Source organism: Taudactylus pleione, unplaced genomic scaffold (genome assembly GCF_031769625.1).
Source record: "Taudactylus pleione unplaced genomic scaffold, aTauple2 ptg000007l, whole genome shotgun sequence".
Lineage (NCBI taxonomy): Eukaryota > Metazoa > Chordata > Amphibia > Anura > Myobatrachidae > Taudactylus > Taudactylus pleione.
The window spans coordinates 29582501-29608044 of record NW_028284410.1 but is presented as its reverse complement, the minus strand read 5'-3'; the positions used below and the strand labels follow the sequence as shown (position 1 = coordinate 29608044).

General features: G+C 45.7%; 1 protein-coding gene across 1 annotated transcript in view; it reads left to right on the top strand.

Moving 5' to 3' along the window:
- Positions 1 to 25544, top strand: part of RIMS3 (regulating synaptic membrane exocytosis 3) — a 159685-nt gene that overhangs the window by 12261 nt on the left and 121880 nt on the right. Inside the window, exon 2 of the mRNA XM_088460590.1 lies at positions 8381 to 8619. Within this exon, the coding sequence (XP_088316716.1) occupies positions 8403 to 8619 (217 nt within the window). The 5' untranslated portion in view covers positions 8381 to 8402. The remainder of the gene's footprint in view (positions 1 to 8380; positions 8620 to 25544) is intronic.

Below are 25544 nucleotides of genomic sequence, written 5' to 3'. Positions count from 1 at the left end.
ATCAAACTGCACGCTCGTATAGGCTGTGGGTGGTGACCCACAGCTATACGAGCGTCCAAGAGGACGCTCCATTTTCATGGAGCCCGGCCCTCATTCAGAGCGTGCGCTCTGCTCAGAGCGTACGGCTCTGAATGAGGGCCTAGGTCACATAATTTCCCGAGCATATACCAAAAAATAAATGTCCTGGAGGTAACCAGCGGTTTATTTACTAAAGGATTTAAAACTGATAAGTATCGGTCAACATCAATAATGTGTTTCTTGGGCTAAATTACACATTTACTAAGACAATTTTTGATTTCATTTTTTAAGTATTAGTAAGTGGGGGATTTAGCCCCAGAAACACAACATCGAGTTTAAATCGATAAAATTGATTAAAATCGACCTTTAGTAAGTATACTTTTCAGACTTAGGGCCTGATTCAGACCCACTCGCGAGCGGCTGTCCGCTCGCAAGTGGGTCGATGTTCTGGACTGAGCATGCACACGATGGAGGGAGCTCCGTCGTGCGCATGCGCCAGACGCGACGAGCGAAGGAAAGTCCTTCGCTCGTTGTGTCTGATCAAAGGGGGCGTGCTGTCGATGTTGATTGACAGCACGCCCCCTTTGGTAGGCGTGCCGGGGGCGTGCCACCCTGATGGGGGCGTTCCCACGGGAACGCCTCCCGTCAGAAGCCGGCCCACTGACATCACTAGTGATGTCAGTGGGAGTGATTTTGGCTCTGATAGAGCCAAAATCACTCCGGAGCTTGCGGTTGAAAACCTCAACCGCAGGCTCCGGCTCGCAGTTTCGATGGTCGCGATGGTCACGACCATCGCGGCCATCAAAATGCACGCTCGTATAGCCTGTGGGTGGTGACCCACAGCTATACGAGCGTCCAGGAGGACGCTCCATTTTCATGGAGGCCGGCCCTCATTCAGAGCGTGCGCTCTGCTCAGAGCGTACGGCTCTGAATGAGGGCCTTAATTTGTAGCATATCTTCATAAATCTGTTATATGGAGAGCCTGTGCTTTAGGGGTGCTTTCTATGGCAGTGTGGTGGGGATAGAATGGAGAAGGTACAGGAGACTTGTGGGAGACAGAATAGTAGCATTGGGGTGAGTTCACTATAAGAAGTGTCTGAGTTCTTTGCAAATAGTAAAGGGATCTAGAGAGCGTCACAACCTCATTTAGGGCTGATTCTGAGGGGGACGCAAACATGGCCATGGCTGTGTCTTTTGCAACTGTCGCATCTGCGACTTTATGCTAATTCCGCTACAAAGCCCTTTCCTGTGTACATTTGTGCGTACGAAAGACGCAGCATTACCATGGTCGCAGCGGTGGAACTTGCACCAGCCCTATGGTAGGTGCAGTCTTTCTGTCTGAGTCTGGCCTCTTATTTGAGCACCTGTGCACAATTTCACTGATACACCCGCAAAAGACTCTACCTCTGCGTGCATCCGGTTATCCATCTCCCAGTCATCACCCAGGAACATCTGCACTGAGGGCCTGATTCAGACCCGCTCTCGAGTGCCCAAGTGCGCATGCGCACGACGGAGGCGGCTCTGTCGTGCGCATGCGCGAGACCCGAATAACGACGGCCTAGCCGTCGTTATCGGTCTCGCACCAAAGGGGGCATGCTGTCGATGTTGATTGACAGCACGCCCCCTTTGGTGGGCGTGCCGGGGGCGTGGCTGCCCAGACGGAGGCGTTCCCATGGGAACGCCTACCGTCTGGGGCCGGCCCCACTGGCATCACTAGTGATGTCAGTGGGAGTGCTTTTGGCTCTGATAGAGCCAAAAGCACTCCAGGGCTTGCGGCAGCGAGACCCTACTGCAAGGGTCTCGTCGCAAGCCCGATGGTCGCGATGGTCTTGGCCATCGCGATCATCATTTTGGCTGCTCGCTATAGCTGTAGGTGGTCACCTACAGCTATGCGAGCGGCCAGGAGGCCGCTCCCAAAAGGAGCAGGGACGGCGCTGATTCAGAGCGAGCGCTCTGTCAGAGCGTCCGGCTCTGAATCAGGGCCTGAGTCTCTGTGTGCAGACAATCAGGACGCTTGCACAGTGCAACTCAGGCACATGCGCAGTAGCGTTCAAATCACCACTCCATTTGCATGCAAATTACCACTGCGTCTGCCTCTGTATTAGGCCCTTATGTAAATGAGTGGGGTGAAAGTAAAAAGAGTGTGTATTGGGTGACTACAAGGGGTATAGTGGAGAGTTTTCTACGGTGTCAAAATTGACTGCTGGTGGTATAATCAGCCAAAATAATAATAATGATAAAAATAATACGCAAAATGTTTTTTAGACAATGTATTGCTCCAATAGATTGATGTCAATTTAAACTGAGTGATGAATCACAAGTACAACACTTACATTGTGTGTCAAACAACAGTGCTGTTTATAAGGCCGGGTACACATCAGAACAACGTTGTAAAGCCGCAATGGTCGTTCCAAGTTCTCTTCATCCCAGAACACAAGATACAGAGCTCACACACTATGCAATCTTCCGAGTGACAGCAGGATAAATCATGTTGGCGCATTATAGCCAATTAATCTTTTCTCCTATACACACTATACAATCATCGTGTAGATCATTGGCAGTTCAAGTGATGTCTTCAGAGGACAGATTGAACCGACATATCTTGTGTTCTTCTGGTTGAGCGTACACACTGCATGATGTGCAATAAATCGTTCACAACATCTTTGCATCTGACATGCAGCACATCAAAGATGTACTAAGCTCTGGAGAGTGATAAACGACCAGCCACTCAGCTCCCAATTGTCATGTTACAGGCTGTGTTTGAAAAATGACAGTTGGGAGCTGATTGGCTGGTGGTTTATCACTCTCTAGTTTATCACTTTTCAGAGCTTAGGCCCTCATTCAGAGCCGTTCGCTATTTGCGGTCGTTCGTTTAAAAACAAGGGGTGGCTATTCAAATGATCCGTACGCACATTGCAGTCTGTTCACACCTCTAAGTCTGAACGAACGAGCAAAACATACGCTCGTTTATTTGTTAAAAACGCCCCCTGGCCGCTCGCACCATACGTCATGTCCGCTATTTATTAGATTAATCGAGTACATCGACCAGCGTATGAACTGCTCGCTATTCTTGTGGTTGGTGTTTGCTACCACAAATTTGCGAGCAGTTCTGGCTCTAAAATAACCCAGTGACGTGGTCAATGACGCTGCTGTTTTAAATATACACACCCATAAAACGCCCGTTTTGACCTTTAAGCACGCCTGCGTTCGGATCTCCACTCCCCATTTTCAAGCACCTTCCCCTGTTACCACCCACATACGCCTCATTCTGTCACTCAAAATAGCAGGCACTCGCTATATAGCGTACAAACGATTTTCGGCCGCACTGACTGGTTCGCGCATGCGTACTAAAAACCGTACGCATGCGCAGATGTGCAAACATCGCTCGGAACGAGCGTACTGCCGCTAACGAGCGGCTCTGAATGAGGGCCTTAGTACATCTGGCCCCATGAGAATAGAACGTGATAGAGCATGCAAACTATGCAATGTGTATATTGTCTCTCCAATTTGCCTCAAAACGACATATCGTCCAATATATCGCCTAATGTGTACCTGGCCTAAAGCTGGCCACACATCTAAAGATTATCTGTCCAACCAGCCAACTAGTTGGTTGGAATGAAAACCTGGTAAGGTATGAAAGCAAATGACAATCGGAATTTGCTCCCAAACATCGGAAAATGGAGAAAAACTGTTGTTTGAACAAATTGTTTAGATCAAACATTCAACAAACTTGTCTGACGGCCATTTTCATCTGTTTTCTGGCATTTAGGAGCAAATTGCTGATCATCAGTTACTCCCATACGTTACCAGGTTTTCATTCCAACCAATCAACTAGTTGGCTGGTTGGATGCAAGCTGTTCTAGTGTGTGGCCAACTTAAGTCTTCAAGTTGTAAGAGATTATTAAAGAACTTCCAGTTTACAAATGCAATCTCTGGGTATGGAATAGAGGCCCTGATTCAGAGCCGGACGCTCTGACAGAGCGCTCGCTCTGAATCAGGGCAGTCCCTCCTTTTTGGAGCAGCCTTCTGGCCGCTCGCATTGCTGTGGATGACCACCCACAGCTATAGCGAGCGGCCAAAATGATGGTCGCGATGGTCAAGACCATCGCGACCATCGGGCTTGAGACGAGACCCTTGCGGTAGGGTCTCGCTGCCACAAGCCCTGGAGTGCTTTTGGCTCTATCAGAGCCAAAAGCACTCCCACTGACATCACTAGTGATGTCAGTGGGGCCGGCCCCAGACGGTAGGCGTTCCCATGGGAACGCCTCCGTCTGGGCAGCCACGCCCCCGGCACGCCCACCAAAGGAGGCGTGCTGTCAATCACCATCGTCAGCACGCCCCCTTTGGTGCGAGACCCATAACGACGGCTAGGCCGTCGTTACTCGGGTCTCGCACATGCGCACGACGGAGCCGCCTCCGTCGTGCGCATGCGCACTTGGGCAACATCGACCCGCTTGCGAGCGCTCAGCGCTCGCGAGCGGGTCTGAATCAGGCCCAGAGAGAATTGGTCTTTTGTTCCAGTTTTGTATAAGTGAAAGGGACAAATCTCCCCTTAGTAATGTCTTTGCTAAAGTATGTGGAGTGTGCTAGACAAGTCAGTATAAGGGTATATGCTGCATGACAGCCTTAATAAAAATAGCATTCACATCTCTAGGTAACAAAGGGGAAAATGTATCAAACCTTCTAAAGCAGTGATTCCCTCGGTCCTCAAGGCACACTAACAGTCCTGGTTTTAGTGATATCCATGCTTAAGCACAGATGGTTAAATCAAAATATCTAAGGTACTAATTAAGTCACCTGTGCTCAACTATGGCTATCCTTAAAACCTGGACTGTTAGTGTGCCTTGAGGACCGTGGTTGGGAATCACTGTTCTGTTGCCATAGCAACAAATCAGCTTCTAGCTATCATCCATCAAGTACATTCTATAAAATATTAGGTAGAAGCTGACTGGTTGCTATGGGCAACATCTTCACTTGTCCATTTCTTTACTCTTTAGGAGGTTTGATACATATCCACCACAAAGTCTTACCTGGGTTATGATGCCAGCTGGTAGTCTCTCCAGCTGAATTCTTTCACTCCACTGCTGAGCAGAGGCCGAAGGTCGCAATGCCTTGTGTTTCCTGACATGTTTGCTGCTGGGTGCTGGGGATCGGGTCAGATCCTGACAAGGGATTTGACAGTCAATCATGCTGTTTTTCTTTTAAGCTCCCTGGCGGAGATGAGGTTCTTGCTGCCTGGGGTGATGAAGTACTGAGATGTCGAGTGCTCTCCAACAAGGATTTCACCTAAGCAGGTTTTGAAGTATAGATAGTGTCTTCTGGAATAATGCTACCAAGCATGATATGTGCTTGTAGTATTGGGATACACTGAAATAGGTTTTATCCAGCTTGTTTCAGCTTAGTAATAAGAGCCTTCCATAAGGATTGAAATACATAATTCCTTCAGAATTGCTGCTCACCAACTGTTCCCATGCAATGTGAAGGAGCCTGTGCAATATCACTAAAGAAGAATAGGTGGAAACTGCAGTGTTCAGCTGTGCAGAGTTGGTAGAGACTTACCAAATCCGGCTAACAGCTTCAACTGCAGATAATGGTGCTTCTACTGAATATTAAATAAGGGTGGGATGAATACTTAAAAAATATTTTCTGTTTTTATTTGTAATTGAGAAAAAAAATGACAATTGTTTTTTACTTCACAACTGAGATTAGTTTGTTATAATCACTGGGAGAAATCCAGAATAAATCTATTCTATTCCATTTATACAGTATAAGAAAAAATATGCGGAAGGTGAATACTTTGTATAGCCACTGTGGGCCTGACTCAGTGTTGGACGCAGAAGCGCATGCAGCACCTTCTATTGGCGGTTGCCCGTCTGTGACTTTATGCAAATGTTGCCACAAACTCCTTCCCTTGTGCACATCGGTGCGTCCAAATGTGCAATGACTGAGGCGCCCACTTGCAGCGTTCGTAGACTCAGTAATGCTAATTGGTGCATCCTTAAGGCGCACATCCACTTGCCAACTAGTGAAGGACTGAACCATAATGATATCGTTATTGTTCAGTCGTTCATTAACCTGTGCAATGCCCACACTGAACGATATATCATTCAGTGCAGGCACCCTCCCTCATCCCTGAACATGCCCAAGCTGTCATTATCGGCAGATTGACCGGCATGTTCAGGCGATGATGTCGGAAATGACCAGCGGGTGTGCACATCACTGGTCATTTTCATACCCGATTTGTGCACGATTAAGGAGCGTCGGAATGATAACAATGTTGTTATCGCTCAATCGCTCTGTTTAATCGACAAGTGGATGTGCACCTATGGACATCACCATGGGTCGCACCATCGAAACGTGCATCAGCCTAATGGCAGTGAAGGTTCTCAATCTGACTATGGCCTCATATGTCTGCGGCTGTGTCTGTGTATGCAGCTGCTTTCCCTGACACGCCCATGACACTCCCATAACACGCCCTTTAAACGGACCATTTTTGCGTACATTGCTACTATAAGCCACCTCCCAGGCACCGCTCAGGAACACCGTGAACGTCTCCACAACATTTCTGATACTGTGTTTCTATGACAACACTATGTCACTAGTGCCCAAAGATATGTCACTAGTAGAGTATTTGCATCATAGAAAAGACAATAGAGAGAGGAAGCTCCCAAATCACTTAATATTCAAAAGTATGAACCTATGATATAGGAAAATACACATACAGGAACATATATAGGAGGCTTATCTCTAGTTACTAACGTTTTGCGATCAACAGAAATCCTGCAATCTCTCTTCCATCTAGCGCCTTAGCTGCAGCTTCAAACACCTTATAAAACACTACTACTGTATATAACTGTAATACAGCAAGTAAAACACTTCAAAGAGTAATAAATTATCATTATAATGTTTTCCATGTATATGTCGCACACACTCTTCATGTTGAGAAAAACCATAATGTCTCCTGGTAGTACAGATATAATACATTTTACCCCTTATTTTCAAATACATGTGTATGAAATTTTAATAAGGTTATTTTTGTGCACAGCTCTACGATAAAACAGCAAGTCTGTTTGCCATCTAATACAACAGCTCCAGCTGCTAACAGAACGGATGGTGCTGTGTGAGCAAATGTAGTGCCATAACTTCAATGGTAATGGGAGGATTTTGCTGCAGTCACAGTTCCATACTAGTCTAGGCAGACTGCTGCTTCTACAGTATACTGGGAATAATTCTGCAATTCCTTAGCCTGGAGCAAGAACAACACATAGCAGCACATCTCTTCTTATGATGGTTTGGCTTTATTAGGGACATGTACCTTGTATGGGTTGCCATATAAAGACGCATGGATGTATCCATGTCAAATTGATAAACCACTCTGCTATGCGCACAGTAATTTATTTGTTGGTATGATGTCTCACCGGGCTTCACATTCTCAACAATACGGAGAATCGTAAACACAATCGTAAAAGAGGGATAGTTTTAAGAACAGACAGGGTTAGGAACTGGACTTCTAGCTCCCTGTGCCAGAATTTACACTGATTCCGATATCTGTTCCACATTGGTGGTGTTGGTGAAGGGGGTTGTTATTTATTATTCCCATTAATTGACATTATTTTATATTACATAAACAAAATGATTGTGAGCTTGAGTTTGTTCTCCACTTTTAATGCATTTGGTGTTCACTGGCATTGTCATGACGCTTTAGTAATAATTGTGGGCACCAGACTGTTCTCTGCGCAGTGGTCTTTGCTTTGAACTTCAGCTCTGGCAGAATAGATTCAACAAAAAATAACTATTCAACAATCAGGGTGAATACTTTAGCTGTTTTTATTTAACATATCTTGAAATCAGATGATCACTGATCTGAGCAGGTAACAAATGATGAGATAAGTCAAACTTCCACCAGCATCAGAAGGATATAAATAATGCATGAAATCATACAAATAACACTGACAGTACCAACTATATTATCTTCTGTCTTTTTTTTTCAAAGTATCCTTCTAGCAAATCTCAATTTGAATTTCTACTGCTGGGCCATAGGCACTTAGTGAGAGATCCAAAAATATTTTGCTGAAGATTTTAGACAGATAAGAGAACACGAATATTATGTTATATTAATAGTATGTGTTCCATTATTGCTATAAACATTATATGCTATACATATCATAATATCAGTGGCTGTATTTAAAAAAAAATATGTAAACAAATACAATACTATATATAATGTAAAGTGTAATTTCATGAAACCTTTTGCTATTGTTACTGTAATGTCAGACCCTTTATAGATTATGCGCCAATAACGTATTTGTGTCTAGCAGATTATATTCTAACATATTATTACTTCCTCTCTCCATTTGCTCAGAGGAAGATTTCCCCTCTCCAAAATGTTCAACGGGGAGGCTAGTTCCTCAGCCAGGAATGTGATCCGCAGTTCCAGCATAAGTGGAGAGATGTACAACCTAGAGAAGGGTAACTCAGGAACTCCGGATGCGGCTGGTGTTACCACAACCAAGAAGAGGCGGTCCAGTCTGGGAGCCAAGATGGTGGCTATTGTGGGGCTGTCACAGTGGAGTAAGAGCACTCTACAACTGAACCAACCTGGTGTGTTTTCTTACAATTCTTCAAATAATTTATTAGGTGTGAGTGTTGATACACTCGCTTATGTATTAATGGGGGATGGAACTGGCTGCTGTGTCCAGAAAGGCTCCCAACCTTTTTAAACTAGCAATTGCATACAAATATTACTACTATTACTATATATTTATACTGAAAGACATACGTCTCAGCTTCTAGTTCCATCATGTCTCTATCCTCTTAAGTGTTTCTGCTTAGTTACAGTATACATTAGTGTCCATAAACTCATCTGCTGGCTCCAAGAAACATATACAGGTTGAGTCTCCCATATTCAAAATGCTTGGGACCAGGGGTATTTTGGATAACGGAATATTCCGTATTTTGGAATAGTTGCATACCATAATGAAATATCTTTGGAATGGGACACAAGTATAAACACAGAATGCATATATGTGTTTTATACACCTTATACACACAGCCTGCATGTAATTTTATACAATATTTCCAATAATTTTGTGGCTCAAGCAAAGTTTGTGTACATACATGAAATTAATTTATGTTTCATATACACCCTATACACACAGCCTGAAGGTAATTTTATACAATATTTTTAATAATTTGTGCCATAGACAAAGTTAGTGTACATTGAACCATCAAAAATCATCCGTATTTTGGAATACAGTATTCCGTTTTTCGTAATATTTGGTTATGGGAGACTTAACCTGTAGTTCACTTACAGTAGCTTCATTCCTGTATAACCTGTGTTTCAGGGCTTTGTGGTATTTACAGCAATGTACAGTAGGTTTATATTTCCGAAAATTTATATTTCTACGTCATACTTGCCGACTTTTAAAAAAGCATTTCAGGGAGATTGTGAAAGAAACACCTATGAGCATGGCGGTAAAGTGGACGTGTACTGCTACACCTGGGGGGCGTACCATAAAATTGCCTTACATTCAAATGTAAAAGAGCCTCAAAGCAGTTAATAAAATCTACTTGTTGAGGAAAACACACTGATGCTTTTCAGGGTTTGCTTATGTATTAAGTTTTACAAGGGGTTCCATATAAGTGGCAACGAGAGACCTTATATGAAAATGCATGTAGCCATAGGGATCATTGGTTCTTATAACAAATGCAGGGAAATGGCACTGATTATACTATAAGAATGTATATATTTCTGATTTTTTTTCTTCAAGTATATAACAGCTACATAATTAGGATAAGGTGCAGTCAGGGAGATTGATAGACTCTTAAGAGAGTCAGGGAGATTGCTACTATTTCAGGGAGTCTCCCTGACAATCAGGGAGAGTTGGCAAGTATGGTTTACAATTGTCATAGGGCCTGATTCAGACCCACTCGCGAGCGGCTGTCCGCTCGCAAGTGGGTCGATGGGTCGATGTTATGGACTGAGCATGCGCACGACGGAGGGAGCTCCGTCGTGCGCATGCGCCAGACGCGACGAGCGAAGGAAAGTCCTTCGCTCGTTGTGTCCGATCAAAGGGGGCGTGCTGTCAATGTTGATTGACAGCACGCCCCCTTTGGTGGGCGTGCCGGGGGCGTGCCTCCCTGACGGGGGCGTTCCCACGGGAACGCCTCCCGTCAGAAGCCGGCCCACTGACATCACTAGTGATGTCAGTGGGAGTGATTTTGGCTCTGATAGAATTTGCGAGCCGGAGCCTGCGGTTGAGGTTTTCAACCGCAGGCTCCGGCTCGCAAATTCGATGGTCGCGATGGTCTCGACCATCGCGACCATCACAATGCACGCTCGTATAGCCTGTGGGTGGTGACCCACAGCTATACGAGCGTCCAGGAAAACGCTCCATGAAAATGGAGCCCGGCCCTCATTCAGAGCGTGCGCTCTGCTCAGAGCGTACGGCTCTGAATGAGGGCCATAGTGTTTAGTTGTCTCTGTAAACACAAACAGTATATCTTAAAGGAACTGCAAATCCTGGATGTTTGGCAAACCTACTCCCATGTAACCTGTGGAAAGGGTTTCTAGCACTGCTGGACCTAATCCTTCCTTGTTGTACAAGCAACAGATAACAAGGTATTCTGTAAACACAAGTCTAGAATAGGTTGCACACAGTTCTTGTCCAATCTGTATTTTTGTTCACTATTTACATACGGGACAGGAGTTCTCTCTGTCAGCACTGGCAGCTTTCTCAGCTCCCAGTTGTCAATGGAAAATAAGTGGCAATAATTTGGATATGCCAGGAGTTCCTAAAGAGCGGGTTCCACTGAATGAGTATATAGAGGGAGATGTGATTAACTATCAGAGTTTGCACAAAGGTATACAATATGTGTTGGCAGTTATACTGAAAGGTGATGTTCTCCTTGATATATCTGTGTTATTATAATAATAATAATAATAATAATAATAATAATAACTAGGGATCCCAGCGGTAACCGCCTTAGTTACTGAGGATATTATGGAGATAATGAGTCAGTAATTTGAGGGTATTTGTCATAAATAGTTCTGCTAAATATGGTAGAACAACCACATTGGGCAACAAAATCTATCCATTGTGACAGCAGTCTGAAAAAAACAAAGCATGGAGAAGTGAATAATTAAATAACACAGCAGTCAGTGATTGAGTTCTCCACAAGATGCGCTGATATAAGTGGCTGCAAATAACTGTCATGGGGCCTGATTCAGACCCACTCGCGAGCGGCTGTCCGCTCGCAAGTGGGTCGATGTTATGGACTGAGCATGCGCACGACGGAGGGAGCTCCGTCGTGCGCATGCGCCAGACGCGACGAGCGAAGGAAAGTCCTTCGCTCGTTGTGTCCGATCAAAGGGGGCGTGCTGTCAATGTTGATTGACAGCACGCCCCCTTTGGTGGGCGTGCCTCCCTGAAGGGGGCGTTCCCACGGGAACGCCTCCCGTCAGAAGTCGGCCCACTGACATCACTAGTGATGTCAGGGGGAGTGATTTTGGCTCTGATAGAGCCAAAATCACTCCGGAGCTTGCAGTTGAAAACCTCAACCGCAGGCTCCGGCTCGCAAATTCGATGGTCGCGATGGTCTCGACCATCGCGACCATCACAGTGCACGCTCGTATAGCCTGTGGGTGGTGACCCACAGCTATACGAGCGTCCAGGAGGACGCTCCATGAAAATGGAGGCCGGCCCTCATTCAGAGCGTGCGCTCTGCTCAGAGCGTACGGCTCTGAATGAGGGCCATAGTTTCCAGATCACCCAGCAGGTCACATGTTCCAGGTCATCCAGCATGTGCAAAGGGAGAGTTCACAAACTGTCACACTTTCCAGTACACAATGGTGATGCATTGTAAATGGCAGGCGATTGTGTTGCCACTTAAGCAATTACAGCGCCAATATTTTTCTGCAAATGTACAGACCAATGGCCTGATTCAGAACGGATCGCAATTGCGATCGCAGCTGCGTAATCACATGCAGTGAAGCTGCAAAAATATGCTAATGTCTGCGACCGCTAAGCCATCATGGAAACGCCCACTGCTGCTTTCTCATCCATAATACCTCGCTGTGCTGCGTAAACATCGGTAACATCGAAGCAATCAGCCCGTCCTGCCCAATTACAACAGGTCAAACCTGTCTCAGAAATTGCAAGTCTCGTCGCACTCAGTAACTACTCAAGCTACGCAGGCAATCACAGTGGTTAATTCATGCATGCCCCTGCAACGGCGTTCAAATGGACAAACACGCCTGCATTTCTGCAACCACTCCCCCGTCATCACCCCCAAACGCTCATGGCCTGTCACCCACTCTGCGATGGATTCCACAGTGCGTCCTTAATCGCAGTATAATCGCTGCGCATGCGCAGTATGCAAACTTCGGCCGATCTGCATAAGCTGTTGCATTTGTGATCCATGCTGAATTAGGCCCCAAGACCTTTAATTTGGCTGTGCTCAGACAACGGCATCATAGAAATACAGTATGTCACTCATAAAAGCTGTCCTTCTGCTATTAATATATAGATAATAATAATAATAACAACAATAATAATAACAATAATAATAATAATAATAATGTAAAAATAGTTTTATATTTGCTTTTTAATTTATTTATAATAATTTATTTATTGTATGAATTAGATGTGTGCTATGATCAAATTTGCTAGAACTAGCTATGTGGCTTAGCTGAAAGTATTTGGCTGGATCCAGTACCTTACAATCTGGTAAAGAGTATATTTAGCAGGGGGTCATACTGTCTGCAGCTTTTCTGTTTTATGATTTTTAAATATTTTGTGCTTAACTTAGATTGACACCTGCATGGCCCCTTTTCACAGCCCAGGATCCCTTCCCAGTTTCAGCAGATATACAGAACTCTCTGCCCTCTTTGTTCTAGAAGCAGCCAGAAAACACAGTGGTAAATAAATCATTCATAATGAGCATGGCTGAAGCGTTCACCACAAGAGGTAGTAAAAGCCATTTAGGACATTCAGCCAATAAGCAAGTTGCTAACTTTGATGTACAATGTACAGTAGATAACAGTAGTTGAGACCAATGAGTCAATCCACCAAGGTCAAAGTACAGTAGCAAGTAGCTCTCTACTGCTGTCAATTGGCGATGAGGGAATGGGTCACTCAGGCATAGGACCAGGACTTTCATCACTGGACTCCCTGTTTGATCGCTACAAAAGTCTTGCCTCACTTCCTGCTATTTGTGCTGGCACTGTGCTTTACATATAATCTTCATGCATACTGTATCTGTGTTAATGTCAGTCTGCCTCTCTAGTAATGTATTTCTTCTTCAGGGTCCATAGGGCTCCACAGGGAAACCTTGGGGTGTAGGTGGTGGTTGAGGACCAGACACTGAACAGTTAAAGATTTTCTCCCAGGATGCAACGGTCCTTCCCCCTATACCCCGAGCCAGAGGCACTTCAGTTTCGTCGGTACCCGGCCACAGTCAGGTCACCATTATTATAGTGGGCTGCTTAATTTATTATTTACATTTATTCTTCTGAGCGGGCAGCAGCAGACTGTCCGCAGACGTCTGTGCTGCCTCTCCATCACCCCTCCGGGCGCCACAACGCCAGCTCCACCTGGTGCTCTCAGCGTGCATCCCAGGGACCTTGTCTACAGGCCCCGCGGACAGACCCAGACTGCATCCCGGTGTCTATGGGGCCAGGTAAGGCTGCTCACCTCTTGCGGTGGCCCGCAGGTGGGCAGTCTTACCTCCAGTCTTAGGGGACAGACGGGAGGTACTGAGGGTGAACACTGACTCCGACCGCGTGATCCACTAGACCACCAGTGTACATATGGGGTGGGAATCCCGGTGGTTAACAATCAGCATGGGGAGGTCAGCTTTCCCTATTACAGCGGCCCCTCTCCTCAGCTCAGGGCACCATTCCTCTGAGGTCTAGCTTCTCTAAGCTGCTCTGCTCCTCCGACCACTCCGACCATGCTGGAGACCCTCAGAGGTCTCCAGCAGCCATTTTTCTAGAGGCTCAGCCACAGCACTCTCAGGGAAACGCAGGGTCTTGTCCCCCTACATACCTCTCTCTGGAGACAGGTTATGTAGCACTATAGCCTACCAACCTCATGGCCTCCAGACACAATCACAAACTTCCAGTGTACAGGTCCAGAACAAGGTTACCAAGGCAGCCTTCGGCGATGCCTTATCAGGGAAGTGGACCTTCCATCTCTCGTACCTATTCCCTCCAGTCTCCCTTCTTCCTTGATTTCTTCGGACGTTAAAACAAGACAGAGGCACTGTCCTGCTGGTGGCCCAGTATGGCCCAGACGGCATTGGTACTCAGATCTTCGGAGCCTTTCCATAGACGCACCATTCCTGCTACCTCAGCGGCCGGACCTGTTGTCTTAGGGTCCCTATCTTCACCCAGACCTGGGTCATCTGTCTTTGATGGTGTGGCTCTTGAGACATCCATCCTGAGGTCTAAAGTGTTTTCTCGTTCTGTGGTTCAGACTATGCTCAGAGTGCGTAAGCCGGCCTCTGCCAGGATTTACCATAGAGTGTGGAATACCTACTTCCAATGGTGTGATGCTAGAAGCTATGTCCTCTAGAGTCCTGGCCTTCCTTCGAGCTGGATTGGATCTTGGACTCAGCTTTACTTCGCTGAAGGTACACATCTATGCTCTGTCCATTTGGTTCCAGCGTAGAATTGCTTCTCTGCCGGATGTCCACACCTTCCTGCAAGGTGTCCTCCACATACAACCTCCCTTTGTCCCTCCTGTGTCTCCGTGGGATGTCAGTGGATATTCAAGCCTTACAGGGCACTCCGTTTGAACCTTTGGAATCTGTGGATCTGAAGTGGCTCACAGACTCTTTTTCTTCTGGCTCAGGCGTCTGCCCGAATGGTATCAGAAGGGTGCCGCTCCCCATTTATAATCTTCCATCAGGACAGGGCTGTTCTTCGGACTCATCCTGATTTCCTTCCCAAAGTGGTTACTCGTTTCCATATCAATGAGGAAATTGTAGTCCCGGCCTTCCAATCATATGACCTCTCGGTAGGTGAGGCCTCCTTAGATGTGGTCCATGCTCTCAGGATCTACGTGGACCGTACCAGTTCTCTGAGGAAAACAGACTCCCTATTTGTTCTCTATGGATTTCACAAGAAGGGTTGGCCAGCCAATAAACAGACATTGGCTAGATGGCTTTGCATGACTATCTCACAGGCTTACATGCAGACAGGTCTTTCTGTACTGGCTACTCTCACTGCTCATTCCACTCGCTCTATGGGTCCCTCGTGGGCAGCTCTCTGTGGCGCCTCAGCTGAACAGCTTTGTAAGGCGGCCACGTGGTCTTCTGTTCACACCTTTCTTAGGTTCTATGCCTTCTATACATTTGCTTCTCATGATACTTCATTTAGATGCTGGATTCTCCTCTCAGCTCAGGAGCGTCTCCACCTTTGAATAACTGCTTTGGGACATCCCCAAGGTTTCCCTGTGGAGCCCTGTGGACCCAAAGAAGAAAATGAGAGTTATGGTAAAACTTACCTTCGTTAACTCTTGAGGACTGGGCACCGAACAGTTAAAGTTTTGCTCCCAGGATGCAACCACCACCTAAACTCCAAGGTCTCCCTATGGACCCTATGGACTTCGAAGAAAGAGAGTTAATGAAGGTAAGTTTTACCATAACTCTCATTTTACCTTAACTCTTTTGCCTAGTCTTATATCATCTAGCTACTACCACTTTAATTACTTTTGTTGTGCAGACACCTTTTCCCACACTGTAATTTTACTTGCATTTCTGGAAATCTGCACTTTCTCTTACATTCTTTCTTCATTCCTACTTTTAAATGTTCCTTCCGCTATTTACCTCATCGTTACTATGACCATGTTTTCTTCAACTCCCCCTTCAACCAGTGTCTTCCTAATCTTATGCTCTGCCACCTGCTTCCACCTTTATCCCTCCTCCTCTTCTCCCATTACTCCATTTTCATTCTCTTATACCCCACCAGGGTCCTACTACCCCACTCCTTATCTCTCCTCCAACCCTTCTTTCCCTATCACTCCACCCCACCTCCATCCACTTATCAATAAACTCCCTCCTCCTGCAGGTTCCCCTTCTAGCACTGGAAACTGCACAATCACTACACTCTATTCATCTTGGTATCCCCAAATTAATCATTCACATCTCTCCCACAAACTCTGTCCCTCTATCCTGTGCCCTCTGGAATGCCAGATCAGTCTGTAATAAACTGGTCCCCACCCATGACCTTTTTATCTCTTAACTCCTTGAATCTCCTAGCTATTACTGAAACCTGTATTTCACCCTCTGACACCACTTCTCTGCAACTCTCTTCTCTGGGGGCCTCACCTTCACCCACACCCCCCGGCCTGGGTCACCATGGTGGTGGTGTTGGGGTCCTTCTATCCCCCGATTACTCATACCAACTCATACCCTCAGAACCATCCCTTACATTCTCTACATTTGAAGTTCGTGCTTTAAGCCTCTTCCAACCAGTACACCTGAGTAGCTGTCATTTACCGCCCCCTGGCCCACCCTCCAAGTTCCCTGACAACTTCACTTCCTTTCTCCCTCACTTCCTCTCCTCAGACCTTCCCTCCATTATCCTAGGTGACTTCAATATTCCAATTGATATCCCCACTGAATTCTCTGCCTTCAAACTCCTCACCCTCACATCTTCATTTGGCCTCTCCCAATGGACCGCTTCACCCTCCCATGTGAGTGGGCATTCACTTGATCTGGTCTTCACTCACCATTGTGATATTTCTTACTCCAATTCCACATTCCCCCTCTCTGACCATCACCTCTCTTTTAACCTATCCCTCTCTCATTCCCCTCTTCTACCTCCTAAAGCCACCATCACTAAGCATAACATTGAGACTTTTGACACAGTTTCCTTTTCTTCCCTGCTTGACTCACTTCTCTTCCCTATACTCTCTCTCTCCTGCCCTGAACAAGCTGCTTCCCTATACAATGCTTCCCTTACTTCTGCTCTTGACTCTGTTGCTTCGGCGATCACTACTCACAGATCCACATCTCAACCCTGGCATTCCAAATGCTCCAGATACCTGCAAAAGTGTTCATGAACCCCCGAGTGACAGTAGAGAAGATCCCGCTTTAAGGCAGATTTTCTCTATTTCAAATATATGCTCTAATCCAACAGTGCTGCCCTTTCCTCTCCAAACAGTCATATTTCAAGAACTTCATCTCCTCCCAATCGTCAAATCCCCAGCATCTCTTCACCACTTTCAACTCCCTCCTCTTCCCACCCCCTCCTCGTCTCCCCTCCTTGCTCTCTGCCCTTGACCTTGCTACCTACTTTACATTTAAAATGGATTCCATACATCAGGACATCATATCCAACCAGTCCCGCAGCTCTCCACCTCCTCTTTTCCCGGATCACCCCGCCACATCCATTTTACCAACTCATGACATTCTTCTCTCCTGTATCTGGAGAAGAAGTCATGGCCCTCATCCAGTCCTACCCCCATTCCACATCCCCCATTGACCCTATCACTTCCCGCCTCCTCCACTACCTCTGTCCTTCTGCCTGCTGCCATCTTAGCCACCTCCTTAATCTCTCCCTCTCATCAGGCAATATCCCTTCTGCTTTCAAGCATGCCCTTGTCTCCCCCATTCTTAAAAAATCCTACTCTTGATCCTAACATTCTCTCTAATTACCAACCCATCTCTCTCCTCCCTTCTGCCTCCAAACCCTTTTCAGTCTGGCTTCCGTTCTTTCCACTCCACTGAAACTGCCCTCATGAAAGTCAGCAACGACCTCCTTGCTGCCAAATCTATGGGCCACTACTCTCTGGTCATTCTCCTTGACCTCTCTGCTGCTTTTAACTCTGTGGACCACCCTCTCCTGCTGCAAATCCTTCACTCCCTTGGTCTCCTGTCCTCTTCTGGCTGCCCTCCTACCTCTCTGACCAATCCTTCTTTATTTCCTGTTATGACTCCTCTTCCCCCCACTGCCTCTTACAGTGGATGTTCCCCAAGGTTCTGTTCTTGGTTCTCTCCTATTCTCCCTCTATATATGTCATCTCTAGGTGAACTCATCAACTCTTTTGACCTCCATTATCTTCTCTATGCTGATGATACTGAGATCTACCTTTCCTTCCCTGATCTCTCCCCCTCTCTATTCACTTGTATCTCCAACTGTTTCTCTGCTATCCCTTCCTGGATGTCCCAGCGATTTCTTAAACTTATTATGTCTAAGACTGAGCTGATCGTCTTCCCACCCTCCCACATAACCTCACCTCCCACTATTTTTTTTATCAATTGAGGGCACAAATATCTCATCCAGCCACAAAGTGCGCTGTCTTGGACTCATCACTCTCCTTCAAACCACAAATCCAGAACCTCTCGCAGTCCTGTCGTTTCCATCTCAAAAATATTTCCAAGATCAGACCCTATCTCACCCAGGAGGCTACTAAAACCCTCATACACTCACCGGTCATCTCCAGATTGGACTACTGTAACCTCCTCTTATCTGGCCTCCCCAAATCCCATCTATCTCCTCTCTGTCTGTCCTCAATGCTGCTGCTTGGCTCATCTTCCTCTAAAATTCTTTACATCTGCCTCCCCTCTCCTACAAGCCTTCCACTGGCTTACAAAGCTCTCACCGAATCTTCTCCCATTTACATCTCTGATCTCATCTCCCTTCACTCTCCTGTCCGCCCTCTTCATTCAACTAATGCATGCTGCCTTTCTGCCAACTGATTACTTCCTCCCACTCCCGCCTCCAAGAATTTGCCCGTGCTGCTCCCCACCTTTGGAATTCCCTCCCTCTCCCCATCAGACTCTCCAGTGCTACTTCATTAAAGCCTTCCAGCTCTCATCCTAACTTGCTGCTACATGTTCTTTCCACCCTGTCTACCAATCTGGGTCACACCTGTTTGTCTGCCCATCCCTATTAGAATGTAAGTTTTTACGAGCAAGGCCCTCTACCCTCTTGTTCTTCTCCCTACTTGACTTTCATCTACTTCTTACTTCCCACTAGGGCACCTAACACCTGGTTGCTTAAGCTCTGCTGCTTATATGGATGTTATGGTCGCTAATGTAGCATTGTATATTATCCATGTCCTTGTCCTGCATTGTATTGTATTGTACTGTAAGTCACTGGTCACCTATTTGTTTATATACTTTGTAAGGTGCTGCGGAAAACTTGTGGCACCATATAAATAAATAATAATAATAATAATAATAATAATAATTAATATGTTAGCACTTGGGCTGTAGACTGGCTGTTTCCTCCACTGTCCATGTCCAGACAACTATATTTTGGCCTATTCCTGTGAGTGCCTGGTCCTCATCTTATGGTTCCTACCTGCACACAAATTGATTTATTTTTGTAGATGTAGTTTTGTTTTAGTTTGGAGATGTGGAATGTCACAAAGGATAGAAAACAATTACATATAACTGGGACGTGTTAATTGTACAGGCACCGCACTTGGAATGGATGTGGAGGATCTTTTGTTCTATGCTGCAGACACATAGTTGCTATGTTCTGTGTAGGGAGGCCAATCCCGGGATCAGCTGGATCCTGGTATTTTGGCTTAAAAATGGCCGGGATTGAATCCTGGGATTGGATGCCTCCAATCCCGATCCCGGCATTGGCCGGGCAGCACTGAGCACCTCCAGCAGAGTGCTCTGACACTGCCCGGCTCCCCCTTCCCCCAGCTGTGCGCACTGTGCAGCATGATTTGAGGACAGAGGCCATGCTGCGCAGCCCTGTGCCGGCTGGAGCGCATGCCCACCCACCCCTCTACATGGCCATGGTGTAGTTTCCCTGCCACCGTCGCTGCTCAGTAAGTCACTGTGGGGGCTGGGCGTGGGACATTTTTTTTAAAACCAGGCCAATCCTGGGTATCCTGGGAATCCCGGGTTTGAGTTTTTTTTAATCCCGAATCCCGGGATTGAAAAAACGGTCTGAGATTGGCCTCCCTATTTCTGTGCCATCTGTCATTCCAAGGATTTTTCACATTCACTCAAAAAGTGTATAACCATAATCCTTGGAATGACAAGTGGGCTCCTCCGTCTCTAGTGCGACACGTACTTAGGGGTCTTCACATTATTTTTTTATTATTTTACTATTCCTCTAACCAGTGGCGGAACTAGCTGCGGTGCAGCCGGTGGCTTGCATCGGGGCCCGCTGTAGTGCAGGGGCCCATAGCCGCTGATGCACCCGCCGCTAGTATCCCCTGGGCCCCACAAGTGTAGTGCAGACCGCAGTGAGAGCAGTCACCACTACACAGTAACAAACAGTGTTTGTTATAGCAGCCAATAAGAGTCAGACAGACTCTCATTGGCTGCTGCGTCCACGGAGGGAGCCGGCTGGAGCTCACTCATGAGCTCCGCCTTCCAGCTCCCCCCGCAGTGGGTGATGGGAGAGATGTCATGACGTCTCTCCCATAGTGCAGAAGAGCTGGCCAGGAGGAGCGGACAGCGGTGGTCGCGGCAGGAGCGGGGATTCAGGTAAGTTGTGTTGTTTTTGGTTTTTGTGTGTGTGTGTAAGGGGGCACTGGAACTGGCACAGCATAGGGGGGATGCTACTGGGGGCACTGCATTGGGGGGGTGGCGCTACTGGGGGCACTGTATGGGGGGGTGGCCGCTACTGGGGGCAATGCATAGGGGGCTACTACTGGGGGCACTGCATAGGGGGGAATACTACTGGGGGCAATACATAGGGGGGAATATTACAGGGGGCAATGCATAGGGAGGATTACTACTGGGGAAATGCATAGGGGGGATTACTACTGGGGGCAATGCATAGGGGGGACTACTACTGGGGGCGATGCATAGGGGGGACTACTACTGGAGGCACTGCATATGGGGAACTACTACTGGGGGCAATGCATAGGGGGGACTACTACTAGGGGCAATGCATAGGGGGACTACTACTGGGGGCAATGCATAGGGGGGACTACTACTGGGGGCAATGCATAAGAGGGACTACTACTGGGGGCAATGCATAGGGGAGTCTACTACTGGATGCACTGCGTAGGGGGGACCACTTCTGGGGGCACTGTATAAGGGGCACTACTGTGAGCACTGCATATCAGGACCACTACTGGAGGCACTGCACAGGGGGACCACTACTTGGGGGCACTGCATAGGGGGGCCCAAAGCATATTCTTGCACCTGAGCCCACCAATCTCAAGTTCCGCCACTGCCTCTAACAGTAACTTATTTTACCAGAAAACAGTAATTTATACCTAAATAGTGACCATGGCCCAGTGCTGACTGCTGCTTCTGATGTATACTATAATAATGTTACATATTTTAAATAATAATTTCACATTGTTAGTTGTGTCTCCTATAGTGCCACACAATACAGAAAATTCTGTTTTGGGCAAAAAATCTGATATATACATATATATATATATATATATATATATATATACATATAAGAGTCAGGCATCCATGTAACTGGGCAAGGCTGTAGAAAGCTGACCTGTGGAAGGGGGCGTGGCCTAATTGCAGAAGACGGGGGCCATGCCCCATTAGAAAAAAAAACAAAAGAAGAAAAAATATGCAAATCCAGGGGGGCGGGCACGATCAGTGTGATTGCTCGCTCCCACAGACAGATAAGATTGCTGCTGCTCAGCAGCAGTGAGCAGTCTCCCACTGCAGCCCAGCACACAGCAGCATTTAGGAGGGAGGCGGATGGCGTTGGACCCGGGCCCCTCCAGCAAGCCCAGGCCCGGGTAATTAGTACCTGCTCCCCCCCCACCCTCAGTGCCCCTGGACCTGGGTAGTCCTCCCAGACTTTGCACATGTCTTACACTGATTTCCCTAGAGGCAGCATGATGGTGGGGGAAAACATGCTAGGCGGTAGATTTACTAAGGGTATATTTTAATCGATTAAAAAGCAATCTAAATCGATTAACATTAATGTTGTGTTTCAGGGGCTAAATCACACATTTGCTAACACTTAAAAATTTATATAAAAAATTGTCTATTAGTAAATTGGGATTTAGCCCCTGAAACACAACATCAATGTTGATCGATTTAGATCGATTTTTATTCGATTCAAATTGACCTTTAGTAAATTTACCCCTTGGTATATAAAAAAAGAATAGGGGGAGATGTATAAAACCGGTGAGAGATATAAAATGAAGAAGTTCCCTTTAGGAACCAATCAGCATCTAACTATCATTTATCTAGCACAGTTAATAAAATGGGACAGTTAGAAGCTGATTGGTTGCTATGGACAACTTCTCCACTTTATCTTTCTTGAAGGTTTGATACATCTTCACCTGGGTCAGCAAGAATAAAGAGAATCCCTTGATGCCAGCAGACAACACACTGTCATCTGGCGGGGCCGCAGAGAGTTTGGTGAGGGGAGTGACAAGGGCAGATAGCAGGCCTACAACACATCTGATGATTAAATAAATTGCACGCTCCTTGGGGGCATGGCCATGCTATCTTGGGGTACTTAGTACCTGCCACTCCTTTCGGCAATCCTGCTAACAGGAGCAGGAGCATGCGATTGGAAGAGGAGTAACGGAGAGTGAGTGCTGGGTGAGACATGCTGAGTCACATGAACCACTGGCCTAGGTAGTTAATCTTTTGCGAAAAGCTTTATTCTGCTCTTCAGATTAAGGTGTTTTACAAAATGAAAATCAAGTATGACATTTAGTAGAAGACTGCATTTCTCTTTTTGTTACACCCAGTAAAGGAGACACCCACTCCAGGACATGTAAATGGTGTTTATTCCCTTAAGGGATTTGTAGATGGTTCACGTACCTTCTGACTGTGTAATTTCTTATCACCGTAGTTTTGTATTCTTTTTGTGGAGCGTTATCTCATTTCTGCTTTATTGTGATGTGATTATCCTATCTGGAGAGCCACCGTCATGCTGAGCTAACTGCTCCTGTTGTCAGTTATATGTGTGCAAAGCTGTCATTAGACTGACAGTGTGGTAGCCTCCACTCTGCTAGGCATCGCTTTCCTTAGCCACCATCAGCAGCGCAGGCACTGTGCATGCTCTGATAACCCCAACAAAGGGAGAGAACTACTGTATATCTTGTTCTTTCTTCTACTTTACAAATCTGTTATTTGCATAAATGCTTGAGACTAAAGAGTTACAGGAAGGAACGAATTCTATATAGTGACTAAAAATATTACAGCAGTGTAGAAGAAATATAAATGAGATGAACCAGCATGTAAGTTTGCAGGCTATGTCAACTGAATAAAAAATAACCTGGGGTTTGTGGCCTACAGCATGCTGGAGAGAAGACAAGTACTCAGTAACAAACACATCCTCTCACTACTACAGTACATCTTGCAAAAACCAACATCACAGTAGGGTTTTTCCTAATGAGATTCATGCTACAAGGCAACACAGAGTGCCACATTCAGTGTAATGCAGCAAAATATAATGAAAAAGGGTTGGGTAAGGCTATACAATACAAATAGCCCACTGGCAAGACTGCTTTTTATTATCTAGAGTGAGTAGGTCATCTCTTGATTAAAACATCTTTCTTTACTCTGGCACCTTCAACGTTTTCATATAACCACTTGAAATAAATGCTTAAGGATTACATAAGGGCTGCTGATACTATGCACAAGTATAAATGGAGACATTTCAGCAGCTTATTAGAACAGTAAATATTTAACAGTTGTGATTATGGTGGGAGAATTTCTTCTATGCACAGCACAGTAATCTCATGAAAAGTCACAGCCTGTTTTAGCTTTTTTTCATTTGCAGAAAAGATAGAACAATAGCTGCAAATATAAATAGAATGTCAAACATCTGAAGTTTTATTAAGGTATGAGAACTGTTACTTACATTTGTCAATGTTTCTAGTAGCTCTATTTTAGGTTAATGGTGCCTACACACATGGTGATTTTTTACCTGATCTGGCCGATTCAGAAGCATCGGAACGACAGATCGTGTAAAATATGCCCAAATCGTGAGTCCCCACTAACGATCACAATGCGATGCGCATCCCCGCAGGTCGCTGTAGGGCGAATCTGACAATCTCAAGTCACGATGCACTGGAATAGTTAGGAGGCACGATAGATCGTGTGTCAAATTGGCAGCTTTTTCAGACCAAATCGTGCCCACAACTGCCGGGGAGCTCCCGGGGAGAGTTCAGGGGGAAATCGTACACATCGTGGGATTGTGAGCACATCGCTATGTGTGTAGACACCTTTAGTTACTGCTTACAAACATACTTACAGTTTGTCAGTCCGCCTTAGGGCCGTATTCAATTTGAGGCGAAAAGCCGTTTCCGCGTGTTTTTGGTGAAAACTTTTCGCCGATGACGTCATTTTCACATGTTTTGAATTTTCTCCGTATTCAATTTGAAAGACTTTCCGCCTAGGTGGAAAGCCAATGCAATGTAATAGGCGGAAAAGTTTCGCCTATGAATGGGAAACGGAAAAAAGTGCAGAATTGGGGTTTTGGGGTGCAACGTTGCGGGAACCCCCGTGCAGCCTTCAGACAGTCCCCCCCCAATTTTTTTTAAAACACTTAAGAACACCCCAAAAAATTACTTTGAATTTGGGGGCGTAAAAAAAAAATGTTGGGGTACAAAATTAAAAACTAGCAAACTTGACTCTGATGGGTCCCCAAGTATGCCCCAGGTGTTTATTTGATTACAGGTGCTTGCGGAAGGTGGATTTTTCAAGATTTTTTCAAGTTTAATTTAGCAACTATTAAATATGCTGGCCCCCATTTTCATCTACCCCAAATTTGCTCTTTATAAGTTATTTTCAACAAAACACCTCCTAAATACTATTCTGCACCACTTATTAAAAAACGCTATTTAGCAGCTATTGAGCCCGTTTAAAAACAACAAATACCTTCAGCAAGCCAAATCGGGGGGTACCATAGCTAACCCCCATGTCAAAGCATCGTTTGGGGGGTGTCAGGCTGATTTCCCCAAATCTGACAGTACTTTCCGCCTGGTCCCGTTTTCGCCTACTTTCAAATATAAATACGGCGATACGCAGGCACGCGCGCGATACTTTTCCGCCTGCAAAACAGGCGAAGTATGCGGAAAGTCCGGGGAGGCGAAAAAGTATCGCGGGTCCGCTCTAATTGAATATGGCTCTTAACTTGCTAATCCTAAAGCAAACCTCTGTAGCAAAAATATTTTCTCCATTATCATTTTTGAATTTAAGCGGCCTCCAGTCCTTATTATTGTTTCCCTGGTTTTGGTGAGAATGTCATTGCTGTGATAAATAAATATATAGTTATCTTCAATATTTATGAAAATAATATCGCTGGTTTAGAAAAGTAATAATCAGCTTTGTAATTTTAGTGCTGTTGTTCTGCACATGTGATAACCGGCTGGTGCATTAGAACTAGAAGATCAGATAAGATTTTTTTCAATTCTATTAGTTAAAAAACACACACATATAACCAATATTACATAGAATATACTGTAGAATATTGTTTATTTAACATTGACAAACTTTATTTCATTCATTTTAATAATGAAATGAATAAAGTTTGACGTTACCTCATCAATGAACTGCAGTACTACAAGTGCCAGAAAAGTTGTTAAATAGGCTTCCTTATACCT